This window comes from Dasypus novemcinctus, chromosome 2, assembly GCF_030445035.2.
Source record: "Dasypus novemcinctus isolate mDasNov1 chromosome 2, mDasNov1.1.hap2, whole genome shotgun sequence".
Classification (NCBI taxonomy): Eukaryota; Metazoa; Chordata; class Mammalia; order Cingulata; family Dasypodidae; genus Dasypus; species Dasypus novemcinctus.
The window spans coordinates 160,246,555-160,261,559 of record NC_080674.1 but is presented as its reverse complement, the minus strand read 5'-3'; the positions used below and the strand labels follow the sequence as shown (position 1 = coordinate 160,261,559).

Sequence of the window (15,005 nt, the reverse complement as noted above, 5' to 3'; positions counted from 1 at the left end):
CTCCGATGCCCATCCCAATAAAAGCGTGTGCCTCCAAACTCTCCCTCCCCACTCCCTCCCTTCCCTACTCATGTGATGAATAAATATAGAGTGGGTGGTTCCCCTCTTACGTGTTTTATATATAAAGCTTTGGAGAGGGAGGGAGGTCCTACAGCTTTTTAGTTTTTTCTTCTAAAAGCTTGAACATGGCTGATCTAGAGCAGCGCTCCTCAAACTTTAATGTATATAGGAATCATTCGGGGATGTTGTTAAAATGCAGATTCTGATCCAGTAGATCTGGGATGGAGCCTGGGACCGCACATTTCCGAAAACTTTCCAGGTGATGTCGATACTGCTGGTCCATGGGCCATACTCTGAGTATGGAAGAACTAGAGCATTTCCCTATAAAACAGAGGCCCAGAGAGGCAAAGGGATATGTCCAAGAGCCTAGAGCAGAGCTGGGCTCAGAACACAGGCCTCCTGACTGCATCCTGGGGCTGTGGCCCTGGGGGGCTTTGGGGTAGAGTGAAGGGGACTGCAGGGGGGCAGGGGACAGAAACAGGCCTTCACTTCAGCCAAAAGCTGAACTGCCAGGGGTCCACAGGCTCCCAGGAACAGAAGGCAATCAAAATGGTTGTGACAGTAGCACAACATTGTGAATGTAATTCACACTGTGATCTGTGTGCCTGAAGGGGGTTGAAATGGGAAATGTCATGTTGTATATATGCTGCCACAATAAAAGCTTTTCAAAAAGGAAAGAATTCACCTGAACAGAGGCATTCGGCTCCAGTGACTGCCACCTCCGGCCCAAGAACATGCTTGGCACCGGCCTGCATCTGAAGCCCAATAAACCACCAGAACCCAAGATGCACCGGGTGGCTATTAAAACGCAACCAAGATCCAGGAAGAGGACGATGGCCCGACCACTCTGCCTTCAGACATCACATGAAGTGGCTGAGCACATGGTGGGGCCCGTTGGCAGCACTAAGAGGAGACAAGACCAGGCTCCCGCACCAGCAAGAGAAAACAGCCCTCCTTCCTCAGATCTGCCTCACCCTCCCTTGCAGGCCCCAGGCCCTGTGGGACTGGTCGTGCCACCTCCCCACCTCTCCACTTCCCCACATGGTGCTTTACCCTCCCTCTCTACACTCCAGCCCCGCTGGCCCTCCTGCAAGTGCTTGGACCAAGGTGCCAGCATGATCTCTCCCCAGGGCCTTTGCACTTGCTGCCCCTTTTGCCTAGAAGCCTTTCTTCCCTCATCCCCTCACCAGCCCCTTCAAATCAGTTTACAGGTCTCTGGGAGACCCACCAAGGACACATTCTCCTGCCACAGTACCCCTACCTCCAGGCTCTGGCTCAATTAGCAATTTCATCATTATTTGTTTTAATATTGGCCTGCCCTGCCTGATGGTGAGCAGCCACCACAAGGCAGGGGCTTTGGCTGCCATTTCTTTGGCTCTGTCTGTGTCCCAGGAAAACATGTGTTGACAAATGGAAGAATAAATGAGTAAAAACACTGCACTGTTCCCAACATGATTAAAGCCTCTAACCTCTGTGGTTCCAAGTGCCCTCACTCACCCTCAAGAAGCTGTACAGGCCTGGGATGTGCAAGGGCATCTGCCCTGTATGACCAGCTGCTAACTCAGCTGGCTAACTCAGTCCCCAGGCTCAGCCCACTCTCCTGGCTGTGGGGCTCGGCCAGCCTGCCCCTTCCTGCCCCACCACGGAGACGGCCCCTCCTGCTGACCCCTGAGCTCTCTCACACCCTGGATCCTCCAGGCCACTTCACCACGGCTCAGGACTGGAGCCTGAGGCTCAGAGGAAGCAAATGATTTGCCCAAGATCACCGCCAGTTAGCTAGGGCTGAGAGCAGCATCGCTTCCTGAAGCTCTCCGAGTGGGACCTTCAGCACTGTTTGTGAAGTCGAAGCGAGAGAAGGAACCTGGGAAAGGCTTTGAAAGCTAAAAAGAGCTTTAACTGATGGCATTATACTGTTCATTTTTGAGGCCCAGAGAGGGAAAGAGCTCCCTCAAGGCCACACAGCCAGTGTGCGGTGAAGCCAGACCCCTGGCACGGGTCAAAGCCACCAGCAGCACCCCCCCCCCCAACTGAGGGCACCATCTGCCTGGAGCCTGGGCAGGGGTGGTGGAGGGAGAGAGGAAGGTGGCTGGGAAGCTGTCAGCCTCTGGCAGGGAGCCAGCGTGGGGGGGGCGGGGCCCCAGAGGGAGCCCTGAGTGGGGCCTGGCAGCTGGGCACGGGGAGCCAACTGGCACAGGCCGGGTGGTGGTGCGTTTGCTCCCCGTGCGCATGACAGTCTATTTTTTAATCAGCACCTTCCCATCCCCCAACTCCCAAAGGGCCCTGTATTGGGAATCATGACCTGGCTGAGGCTCAGGCCACCCTGGGGATCAGAGAAGATCCCCAACATGCCAACTCCCCTTAGAGCCCACGGAAAGCAGGACAGGAGGCCCCAGAGGGAGGGGCAACAGCCCAGTGATGTGGAAAGAGGCCTGAGCAGAGGCGACCTGGGCCTCCCTCCTGCCTGCGCGATCTTGGCCTCAGTTTCCTTCACCTGAACAATGATGGGGCTGCACCAGATTGCATGGCAGTTCATTACAATGCAAGCACTTGGGATCCACACCAGCTCCCCGACACTGACAACACCCACTCAAGAGGCCCGCGGCACTGACAGGGAACACTGATCCTCCCAAAGGAAGCTGGGAGGAGAAGAGAGGCTGAGTTGGCTCAAGGGCCAACGAGCCCTGGACCAACGACCCAGAGAGGCTCCTCCTTCCAGGCCCTGAGGGAAAGGGATGATAAGGATCAAGGAGGAATGCTGTGTGTTCTTGGGCAGGTAGCTTGGCACTGCTGAGCCTCCAGGCATTCCACCTAAAGCAGGAGAGGCAGTGTTGTGCAGTAAGTAAGCAAGCTTTGGGACCAGACTGTCTGGGTTTGAATCTGGCCACTTACCAGCTGGGTGATGTTGGAAAACTCGCTTAAGTTCTCCATGCCTCAGTTTCCTCACCTGTACAATATTGATAACAACAATACTTACCTGATGGAGTTGTTGACTGTAAGAACTTAGCGCATCCCTGGCACATAGTAAGTCACAATAAACTATTCCTCAAGGATGTTGGCTTTTACCTATTAAAAGTGCTTATCTTCGTCTCCAAGAGACTATTCTGGAGGATTAGATGCAAGGGCCTCAGGTTTGTGCCTCCCATCCCCAGGAACCAGAGAGCACACTGGAAACCACTGGCTGAGTCTGACCCACCACTCCCACCCACTGTGCAGCTTAGCGAGTGGGCACAGTCTGATGGTCTGGGCACCATGAGAGGCCCTGACACACAGGGTCAGAGTCACTGGTGGTTCCTTGGATGCCAAGCGTGCCACTCCCAGGCAGCCCAAGGAATCATCCCTCTCTTACCCCTGTTGGTCAGGCCGTCCCTTGTCCCAGAGTCAGCTCACTCCCCTGGATGCGGGGCTCATCCAGCCTGCCCCTTCCTGCCCCACGATGGAGACAGCGCCTCCTGCTGGCCCCAGGTGCTGTCTACTGAGCTCGTTCACAAGCTCACCAGCCAGCTAGGCCTGGAGGGCCAAGCATCCCTTCAGGCCAGCCCCTCTCCACTGTGCTTGTGCCTATAATTTCACCATCAAGATGTGTTCCTGGAAAAATGTCAAAAAGTAGTTTATGCTGAGCTATGACAAGTCTTGAGTGAGATTCCATCAAAACCATAATACTATTAATAAATAACGGCTAATTTTTTTAAAGCATTTATCGTCATCTCATTTAGTTTTCCTAACAAGCATACAAGATAGGGATCTATTTTGGGGTCTATTATTGTTTCCCTTTTACAGATGAGGAAACAAAGGGCCAGAGAGGTTATATAAAATGCTCAAGATCTTACAGGTTGCCAGGAGGTGAACCCAGGAGTCCCACAACAGAATCTGTGTGTTAACCACTCAGGAAGCAGGTAACACAGGAGCAGGCTCGATTCTGTTCCACCTGCAGCAGCTCTGAGAGGCTGGGCAGGGCAGGACAGGGTTAGGAGAGTGCTATGCTATACTGCCTCACCAAGTGGAAAAGATGAAGCGAGGATGGTGGAATTTCAGGCAGCGGCCAGTTGGTAAAGAGTTCATTCCGGAGAGAGGGCTTTTGTAAGCCTCTGGAATTACAGGGCCTGGAGGCTGCCCCCATGTTGACTCCTCCTCTGGCGACACTGGGTAGCAAGTGAGCCCCAATGTTCAGGGACCGTGCACGAAGGGCTCACACACTCCAGAGAACTCAGCACAGCCTCCTGGCAGACAGGCCCAGCCACCCGTGGCCCAGATCACAGGCTCCCTTGAGTCTGCAGCCTGAAACCTTGGGGATGAAGGCATTTCACAGCCTACAGCCAGTGTCCCCGCCCCCGCCCCCCGTTCAGATCATTTACCACCTTTTGGAACACTCTTCCTCCCCATCAAATCCCTCCTGCTATTCTAGGCCCCAGCTCCTGTCGTGCCTCATCCAGGAAGCCAGCCTTGACCGCTCCTCCAAATAACGTTCTGGTCTCCCCTCCAGCAGCATCTTCTGAGAGGGTGATACCTCACTACCATCCCAGAGGAGGCCCTCTAATTGCTCTCCATCTTAGCAGCATGGCATTTTCCTGTTTTCTATTTTTTTCCCTATACCACGTCTATCTATCTGAAATTATCTTGCTGGCTTATCTGCTTTTTTTCTGTCCATCTCCCCAGTTGGGACACAAGCCCCTTGAGGGCAGGGACTTGTTTCAGTCGCCACTGTAACTCCAGTGCCTAAGCACTCCCCTGCCCCCGTAGCCAAGCTGGAACACCGAGGTCCAGAGATGGCAAGGAATTCAAGGAGACCACACAGCAAGCGAATGGTGGCAGAGGTGTCCCCCACGCCCCACACTTGACCTGCTGGCCTATCTTGCCTCGCTATGATGGGGGCCAGAATCTGCAGGTCCTCGCCAGCAGCACCCCTCCGCTTCCCCAGGGGCCCACAGCGCCCCAGACCGGGCAGCCCTACAGGCGTCCCCCCCAGTCCCGCCCTTCCTGGCATCAGTGGCTCTGATGAGCTCATGTCTGGAAGCCTGGGGGCTGCCCTGAAGGAAAAGGTGCCTCCCAGGCCAGGCCCCAAGGCTGTGGGGGGCAGCCCGGGGAGGTGGGGGTGGGAGGGAGGAAGTGTGCTGACCCCTGCCCAGCCCCGCCTCACAGCTGTGAAGGGGTGGGAGGGAGACCGCTGTCAACCACAGAAATGGGCAAGACCTGGGGCAGAGAGATGGAGTGAAGGTCCCTCCAGAGCTTCTCCCATCTCTCCAGATGCTCCACTGCCACTTGGGTCCTCTCCCACTTATCTGGGAGCTGATCTTTCTCAGGGAAAGGGGGCTCTGCTACCTTCCACTCACAGCACCATTCTGGGCAAATTTCTTCCCCTCCCCAGACTCAATTTCCCCAACTCTAAAATGGGGGGGGGGGTTGGGTAAAATGCTGGCTGAAGGGCCTAGGGACCAGCCAGGAACCCCAGCACCTGAATGCCAAAGGTTTGTAGTTTTTGTTTTGTTTTAACACCTCTTAGGGAGAGGGGAGTGGAGAAGCACAAGGCAGACAGAGAAGAACAGCCTTGTTTAAACACGTAAATGTTGGTTCTAACGAGTTTGATGTAGGGAATGGGAAGAGGGGCTAGCTGGCCCATGGCCTGCAAAGTGGGGGCCGGGCAGCGATCAGTGTGGCACAGCTGCCAACATGGCCTGGAGATGTTTCGGGGATGTCCAACTACAGCGATCTTAGCCGGACACCCTCCTTGTACAATGGGGAAACTGAGGACCAGAGATGGAGAGAGACCAAGCCAAGATCTCATAAGGACAGAGGCAGGGGACCCTGCCCCTCCAAGAAAAGAGCATTTTCAACTCCCTGAGGCACCCCACACTACTACCTGAGGTAATATGAGTAGTCAGGGGAAGAGAACATCAGTTACAGCTTATGGTTCTGTCCCCAAAAGGGGATGGGGGTAGTGACAGGGCAGATTGGCACCAGCAAGTCTTCCAGCCCCCTGCCCCAGCATACCCTAGGCCCCCAGATCTCATGTTTCACCCTCCACCTTCCAACACCATAGCAAGTGGGGCACCCTCCAACTGCCCCTACAGCCACTACCAGTGCTGCTGCCTCCAGGGCAGTTGCCCCAACCAGGGCCACCCTGCCATCCCTCTCACTGGGAGCCAGAGAAGGCAAGGGGCTTGCCCAGGCTACACAGCAAGTTGGTTTATTCCAGTTCCACCTGCCACTGCCCATAGGGTGGGGAAAGGGAGTATGGGTGCCTCCCTGCTCCCACGTAAATTAAGCCCATAGAGTGGGGTGGGGTTGGGAAAAGGAAAGTAGTCCTCTCCAGGGCCATGCCTGGGCTGTGGATGGAGCCCCCAGATTCCACAGTGCTGTCATTAGAAGGACCCCTCCACCCTCAGGCTACCTGGGCGCTTGACTTCCCCTCTGGGGCCTCAATTCCCTCCTCGGCCAATGAGACAACAGGAGTGCTGTGAGAATTTGACGTGGTGCGCTTAGGGTGCTCTCCCCCTCCCCACGGGCGATCGAGGTTCTCCCAGGTGCGCGCGGGCCGGGTGGTCCCCACGGCGTGACTGTCCGGCCTCCCGCGGGCCGCGCCCGCCCGCGCTGCCAGCCCGCGGCACCGGGTCACCCCGCCCGCGGGGAGGGGGGCCGGCACACGCCGTTCCCGCGGCGCCACAGGCGCCCATGTTGGTCAACCCCGGGCAGAGTGTCCTGGGTCCAGCCGCTCCGACCTTTCTCGGAGGGCCTGGGGAGCGCAGACCGCGGGCTGGGGCCCACCCGCGGGCCCGGGACTGCCCCCGGCTCCCGACCCGCCTGCGGGGAGGGGAAGGAGGGCTGGACCCCCACGCAGCCTCGGGGCTGTGCGCGTCGGCGTCGGGGTGTCCTCCGGCTCCTGAGCTGCCCGAGAGCCTCAAGACCCCTTTAGCCCGCCACCGCATAGGTGGGGAAACTGAGGCCCAGAGTGCAGACGCGACTCGGCCAAGGTCACCTCGCGGGCGGGGGGCCTGGAGCCAGGTGTGCCGCTTCCGGGGCTGGGCGCCCCCGGGGCCGGCGCAGGTGGGAAGGGGCCAGGCTCGCCCGGTGCCCGCTCCCCTGAGGGCCAGCGCCCCTCACTCACCTCCAGCTGGCGAGAGCGGTGCCCGAGCTCCCCAGCGCCGCCGCCGCACCTGGCCGCGTCCGTCAGCGCGCCCCGCCCCGCGGCCCTCACGACCCCCGGCCCGCGCCGGCGCCCCTGTGCGCGGAGGCCCCTGCCTGCCCGCCCGCCGCGCCCGCTGCCCGCACCGCGAGCCCGCAGCGGGGCCGGCGAGCCGCTCTCCCGCCGCCCTCTCCCCCGGGCCCTAGCGCCGCCCCGCCCTCGGCGGGGGGGGGGGGGGGGCTCCCTCCCCCACGGGCTCGGCCTCCAGTGTCAAGGCGGCCCCCTCTCCCTCCTTCCTCTCGCTTTCTCTCTCTGCTGCCTGGGTGTCAGTCTTGGTTTCCTCATCACTTTCTGCACTTCTCGGTGGTCGGTTGGTCTGTCCCTCACCCCTTCTGTTTTCTATCTCAGTGTTCATTTAGCGTCACACGTTCTGTCTCCTCTTTTCTCTCTTTCTCCTTACCCACCCCCCTTTTAAATCTGTGTTTGTGATTCTGTCCCCATAACTCACCCCCTCCCTCTGGGTTGCCTTTCAGACCTTGAGGCAGGTGCTGACCATTGAGGCGACCCCCCCTGGGGCCCATTTCCCCCCTTCTTCTTAGCTCTAGTTACTAGAATAAGTCTGTTTCCCTTGGTAGGACTGAGGCAAAGGAGGAGGGAGAGAGGGTACCCCCACCTCATGCACCCCATCCCCCACACTGCCACCATCCCGACAGCTAGTGGCTCAGCAACAACAGGACAGGGGCACTGTGTGGCCACCCCGGACCTCAGTTTCCCATCTAGACTTTGAACTAAATGTCATTCATGCAGAGCTCAGCAGAGCTCTATGGTATCTGCATCACAACACGGAGATGTTAAAAGCCCAGATTTCCAGATTCCAGCCACCCCCAGTCTGATAACAGGATTAACAAGCACTCCTCACACACACTCACCCAACACTTTTGAAGCAGAACCACACTTGAAAAACTCCTGGCCCCGGTTTTCACCCAAGTTCCCTGGGTTCTTTCTGAATACCCCGCCTCTTCAGCCAGGGCAGTTCCACTTTCATCTGTCTTATATATCAAGGTTCTGCATTTAGATTTCTGCTAAAGGAAGCTAGACATGCACTGATGTAATCCACCCCACCCGTAGCTCTGTGAAAAGCAGAGCTCCGGGTGCCCAGGTTTTGGGATATCCCTGTCCCCAGTGGGCTGGCTAAAACATGGGAGGTCAGGTGACAGAGGGCACAAACCCTCCCAGGCCACTCCCATCCCTCTACACCAGAGCTTCCAATGTCATGGGCTGCAAGAGTATTCCTCTAGATCTGTGACTGCTCTTGTCCTATTGTGTTGCGGCTGCCATGTGGAGGGGCTGGGGGGTGGGGAGGGGTCCTGGGGATTGGCACCAGGCTGGGTATTGCCTACCCTGTGAGCGTATGTGCTGGGAAAGGGGCTGCAGCCAGCCTGTGGGAAACCAGGAAATGAACTGTGTGGGTGAGAGGGAAAGAGAAAGAGAGGCTGGGAATATTGTGTGGGTGGGTATGAAAGAAAGAGATGGGGAAAAGGAAGAAGGAGAGCAAGTGGTTCCATCTGTACGTAGGTGTGTAACAGTGGGTGCACAAGAGTGGATATGCCTATAGGAGAGAATGTGTGCATGGAAAAGAAATTTCAAAGTGTAGGTGTGTGAGCAAAAGAAAATGGAGAAAAGAGCATGCTTTTAACCTGTTTCTATGGGAGGGGATCTGTGTGTTTGTATGAGAAAGTATGCGTATGAGAGCTTGTATGTTCTCAGGTGGGAGTGTAGCTATGTATGCAAATGTGCTACATGAGTCCACATGTGAAAGTTAAGGGTGCACGTAAGAGGGGGCCTATTGGAGGATGTGTGTGTGCCAGTGTATGCCCCATGTGTGGTTATGTGTGTGCCTGAGGGCATGTGCGTGTGTGTACTTGAGTGTTCACCTGGGAACATGATGTTGTCATGTGTGTGCACACCTGTGTGCTTATGGATGTGTGGGAGTGCACGTGGGAGGTATATGTGAACCTGTGACAATACTTCTCTGCTGTCACCCTCCTACCAGGGTGGTGTGGGGGCGTGGGGGGGGGAGTGGGTGGCGTCCTGCCCAGCCTCCTGCTGGGTGCCCTCTCTCCCACAGGCCTGAGGAGCCAGTGACCACTGTCAGCTCTTAGGATGTCACAGGTTCCACTGCCTCGACAGGACAGACATGGCCAGGGCCCACCTGACGACCCAGATCCACACCTCTGCCCACCCCGGAGGCTCAGAGCAGGGTCTGCTAGAGCTGGAAAGGCCTCCAAATGCTCGACATACAACTCCCTTTTCCCAAAGCCACCTGGCCAACGAGGGACTGGATGAGCAGCGGATCCCAGGCCCCCTGGAGCACATCCATGCCGGAGGGAATGTGCCAGGCAGAATCCCTCGCCACCCCCCAAAAACCAAACAACCTTTTGCCAGCCCCAGGTGGGTGGAAGAACGCAGCCTGCTGCCTTGTCTCCATGGAGACAAGGCAGCACAGAGGGTGGTTAAGCATGGGCCCCAGACCTCCTGGGGTTCAAATCCTGGCTTCTCCACCCAGAGGCTGTGAGACTTTGACAAGTCACTGCTTACACTGGCTAGGCCTTAGTTCCTTCATCTGTAAAACAAAGATAAGAAAAGTACGAAATCTACAGAGCTGTTCAGAGGAGGAAATGAAGTAATCTATACAAGCCATTTAGCCCAGTGCCTGGCAGCCGAACTGGGAGGCAGAAGGCCTGGTTCCAGCCCCAGCTTTGCCAGTGATTTACTGGGTGGCCTTAGACAAGTCGTTTGCAATCTCTGGTCTTTATAGTGTCTATCTGCACAATGAGTCCTGCCAGTCATGATCAACTGGGACGCTGTGGAGGGGACAGCTGCAGCAGGGGCCTCTTTTTGTGAGCTGTGAACCAACTCATGCTGGCTGAGGCTCAACCATGAGCCTGTCATAACACTTTTCTTCCCACAGATAATCTCCCAAAATGGCAGCAGCTGATGGGAGAAACTGAACAGCAGGCTGCTGCCCATCCCACCTCCCCGGATCCCCTGCCACTGCAGCCTGCCAAGGACCCCATTCTGCCCTGGCTAGCTGGTACTCAGACCTTAGAGAAATGGCACCAGTCACGCCCTCTTCTCCCCAAAATCAGGCCTCTACAGGCCCAAGGCAGATTTAAAGAAGCCAGAGAGCACTCTAGAGAGGCAGGTATAATTGCAGAAGGATGGGTGTAACTGAAGATGCTTATAATCCTCTGGTCGTAACTGGGGGAAGCTTTTAAAGGAAGCTCTAATCCACTAATAACCTGGCAGCTCCACGGGCCTCTGCCCTCCGGATCTGATCTACGGGTGGAAAGGAGGGACTCTGGCCACTCCCTTCCAAGGAAGCTGAAAGGCCCATGTGGGCTCTGACCCAAGACCACCCAGATTCCTACTCTTCTGTAAGACCCAGCTTCCTTCCTGTCTCCACCTCCAAGAAGTCTTCCCGACTCACTTCAGGTTTTTGAGGCCACTCTTTCCCCCTCTGTCCCTAGAAATGTTCAGGCCAGAAATGGATGACCATCTAGATGGACGCTAAAGAGAGAAGTGAACCCGGCTGAGGTAAGCAGAGCACAACCATAGTTGAGTTCCAATACTGGCTGTGTGACCTTGGGCAAGTGGCTTAAGTTTCTGAGCCTCAGTTGCCTCACCTATAAAATGGGGCAAATAATTCCTACCTTGGAAGATTGTAGTAAGATAATGAGAATGATATACTATTAAATAACCTAACCCAGTGTGGGATGCCAACAGGTCATCCTCTCATCTCTCCTCTTCACCCATGGTCTCTTCCAACTCCAGGGTATCCACCGACAACATTTTTCCATCACGATTCCAGAATAGGGTGGTGGCTAAGAGCACAAAGTGTGTATTCAGAAAACTGATCGAACCGTGGCTTAGCACCGTGCTGGCCTGTTGCTTTTCATTCCCTGAGCCTCAGTCTTCTTGTCTGTATAATGGCGGTAATACAGTAATAATATTCATAGTTTTGCTCCGCATGGGGAGCAGGCTTAGCGCATATGGGCTTAACAGAGAGTAGCCATGTTGTGGAGCTGAAGATCATAATCTTAATTATCATCAGTGCCCCTCACATGCTTATCTAGATTACTTTAAAATTTCTAAAACACAGCTGTAGGCAAGATCACTTCCACCTCATGACAGCTCTATGAGGTGGATAGGGCCCATAGTTTTATTTTATTTTCACAGATGAAGGAACTGAAGCTCATCAAGGAGGAAGGATTTACCCAGGACTTGGCTAGTTGACATCGGATCCCGAACCAGCACCTGTGCCTCCTCATCCCTGGCTGTGGTCGATGAGAAGCCCGGAGCTCTGGGCCACAGGGACGAGGGTATTGGTTGACTCTGTTGTAAGCGCCCACCTCCAAGCTCCCCTCCCTGAGCTCTCTGAGGCTCCTTCTTTCTGCCCCAGATGAACTGAGGACCCCTCCCTGCTCCGGTCCAGGTCCCTGCAAGACCTGGGCTCGGAGGTGGTCAGAACCTGCGAGAATTATTGCCGAGAGGAGAGTGGGCGGGAGAGCTGGTCAGATGCCAGCGGGGGCGTCGGCAACGCCTGCGGAGAAGTGAAGTGTTCCTTCAGTTTCCTGACGCACGAGCTCTCCCAGGACTCTGTCCCCCCACGCCCCGCGTCCCCGGGATCTGACAGCAGCGGCTCCCGCCTGGGCCGAGCACAGCCTGGCTCACGTCCTCCCCATCTGGACCCACTTCAGCGTTTCCACGGGCCCAGCCCCTGGAGGTGGCTCAGCGTGGGTTTCCCTGCCCCGCCTGCTCCACCTGCAGGAAAATCATCACCATTCCTTCCTTCCATGCCGGGCTCACGGTGCCTCCCCCTACGTGCCGCCCCACTGCAGCCCAGGACATGTAGGTCCTGCCTTTGTCATCCTAGACAGGTGGGAAACTGAGGCCCAAGTGAGGTGTGTGGGCTCAACTCAGCCACTCAGCACCGCCCCCCCCCAGACCTCAGTTTCCCCACCTGTAAAATTAGGAGGTTGGATTAGATCCGAGAGCAGAGGCTCAGGCTCTGTCACGGGCTCCGTGAGGGAACTGACCCGGGTGCTGCCCTCAGCCTGACACGTTCAGTGAGGCGGTTCTGCCTCATCAGCCGCTCAGGACTCCACAGTCCTTTGTTACCACTAATGATTCCAGGGCAGGTGATGGTGAGAGAGGTCCTTTTTTTCCCTTTCTTTTCAACCAAGCATGCTACGCGGCCTTCTCTCACTGCCTTCTCACAGGCCCTCTTTGGCAGAGAAAAGAGTGCGGTCAGGTGTGGCACAGCAGGAACCACAGGTACACAGCCTCTCCTGCCTCTCCACAGCTGTTAATCTGGGTATGTCCACGGGACTGAGAGGGATTGTGATGTATTGTCAGGAGGCCCTGGCTCCCGCAGTGCAGGGAGAAGGTGCGCAAGCTTACCTGGTTTCTGGGCCGCCCCGGGCCCGGGGCCGGAGCTGGGGCTGGCTGTCGTCACCTGCCGGGCCTTCACTGCTCCCCAGTCCTGACCGGCCCTGTCGTCATGCTGGGGTTCCCCTCGTGCCTCGCTGTAACAGCCGGGTGGCTGGAGGCCCAGGGCTCTGGGTAGCTGCGGTGCCCCTTGGGCGGCTCTGCAGGCCGAGCTGCCCCCCCTCCTGCGGGCTCCCCTGGCCTCCTCCAGGTCTGGAGGACCCGCCTCTCCCTGCGGGCCCTCCTCGCTGCCGCTCTCCTCAGCCTCCAGGGCCACACACCTATAGCTGCCGTCGGGGATCCGGAAGGTGCAGGAGGGGGGCCTCCCTTCGCGGGGCCCGAGGGGAGGGGGTGGAAGGTGGGGGCCCAGCATAGCGCGGCCTCCCCTCTGCGGTGCAGGGGAGCGGGCTCCTGGGCCTGGGTCTGCGCAGCTGTGCTCACTGTCTCGGCTCCCCTCGGGGCCTCCTCCAGCGCTCGGCAGCTTTGCAGTCCTCTGCAACGCACAGGGCTGGAGTGAAGTCAGGCTGGGAAGCAAGAGGAGTCCTTCCTGGGCCGGGTGGGGTGGAGGGCCCCTGAGCCCTCCTCCTGAACCGTCGCGGCGCTGTGAGGCCCCCTTCAAGGCGATCCGTCTGCCCAGGGAAGAAAGAAACAGCACATGAGATGCCTTGCTGGGTGTTCCCAGCTGAATTTCTGAGACCCCTCCATCTGGGGGTGTCCCTGACAACTGGCTGAGGCTTGAGGGTACAGGTCCCCCCTTCCACGGCAAAGTGTTTCCCAGGCCTGTCTCAACAGCCCAGATTTCTGCCATATCCTTATGCCACCTGAAGCATTATTTACTTAATATTTTTCCTTAAATCAACTTACTTGCATTACTTTAGACTTATTGTAAGTGATAACTGCAGGAAAACCACAAATATGCTGTGCTAAGTCTTCCCCACCCCCCACACACATTAAATAAATATCTAGTTATTTAAAAATACTTATCTGGCACTGCCTAGAAAAAATTTTCGCACATGCCTCCCCGGGCACATACCACTTTCAGAATCACAGGAACGGTGGGGCAAAGGGCACAAGAATGAGGCCTGGGACCCCCATGAAGGGGCTTCGGCACCAAAGGGAGGTGGTGCAGCCAGGTACCCAGATGCCCAGCGCCGACCTAGAGCCCCAGCTCTGCCACCTGGCTGGTGGACCTCACGTCACGTGACCTTTCTGACCTTCAGCTTCCCTTCTGTAAATGGGGATTGTGCTGTAGTGAAGATGGAATAAGAAAATGTATGCCAGGGACTTAGCATGGTTTCTGAGACATAACTCGATACATGTTGGCTGTTCATTCATTCCACAAACATTTCTTGAGCTCCTATTTCAGGCATATATTCAAATATATATTCAGATCATATTGAAAATACAGTGGAAGATAAAGAAGACATAATGCTCAGGCCCATGAAGCCTTAAAATAGGGTGGGGGAAGCTGTGAATAAATAATAATAATAACAGGATGAGTATTTATAAATGGTAATGCCGATAATCCGAGCGAGGTGACGGCAGCCTCCTCTGAGGGATGGTGAGAAAGGGCTGGATGGAGAAGGGACTTGGGTGGTGGAATTGGCAGGGCTGGGAGGCAGATGGAGAGTGGGGTGGAGGAAGAGGGAGGAGTCTAGAACACAGCCCAGGTTCGTAGCGCTGGCAACAGAGTGGTTTTGTTAATAAAGACTAGGAATAAATGGGAAGGAGCAGGTGTTCAGGGGAGCAGGGAGATGAGCTAGAGTTCGGATCTCTGGAGGAGATGGATGTGGGTAGTTCCACGTGGGGTCCTGGAGAACAAGGCTGAGGACAAAGTTTGGACCTCATCTGTGGAGGCACAGAGTGTAGATGAGGAGACCCCCAGGAATGGCAGGCGGCGTCCAAGACAGGGCCAGTGGTCCTCTATGTGGGGAAGGAACCGTGGAAGGAACAGATCTTGGATAAAGGCTCGATTCTGCCACCGCTTAGCTGTGCGAACCCGGAAAAGCCCCTGTTATCTGTCTTTACCCCGCCAGCTGCCCCCTGGGCCGTGAGAATCCAATGGCCTGTGAGGTCTGTGGGCATCGGTGATCTCAGGCCTGGACTGGCCTCAGCTGCTGTGGCCCTTGGCCTGGAGACCACTTGGCAGGGGCCAAGTACACCCGCCCTGGTAGGGGGGTCAAGGCCTTGGCTCTCAGAGGCCTGGGGCGGAGATAAGCTCATTCCCAGGCCCTGGGGCGGATGGGAGCCAGCCAGGGGAAAGGCAAACAGAGGTCAGGATCCAAAAGCTAATCAGGCACCTGCTGCAACAGCCTCAGCGGCAGCACGGTCAGGTAAA

General features: G+C 56.5%; 1 protein-coding gene across 5 annotated transcripts in view; it reads right to left on the bottom strand.

Annotated features, from left to right (window-relative positions):
• The window catches only part of SYNPO (synaptopodin), a 54,558-nt gene that overhangs the window by 23,367 nt on the left and 16,186 nt on the right, over positions 1-15,005 (bottom strand). For 3 of the 5 annotated variants that reach the window (XM_004471991.5, XM_004471994.5, XM_004471993.4), the window contains exon 2: positions 12,641-13,296. In XM_004471991.5, coding sequence (XP_004472048.2) covers positions 12,641-13,040 — 400 coding nt within the window. In that variant the 5' untranslated portion in view covers positions 13,041-13,296. Of the gene's footprint in view, positions 1-7,159; positions 7,286-8,106; positions 8,185-12,640; positions 13,297-15,005 lie in introns of those variants that run through there. The other 2 variants (XM_004471996.5, XM_004471995.5) reach the window with 2 other exon arrangements.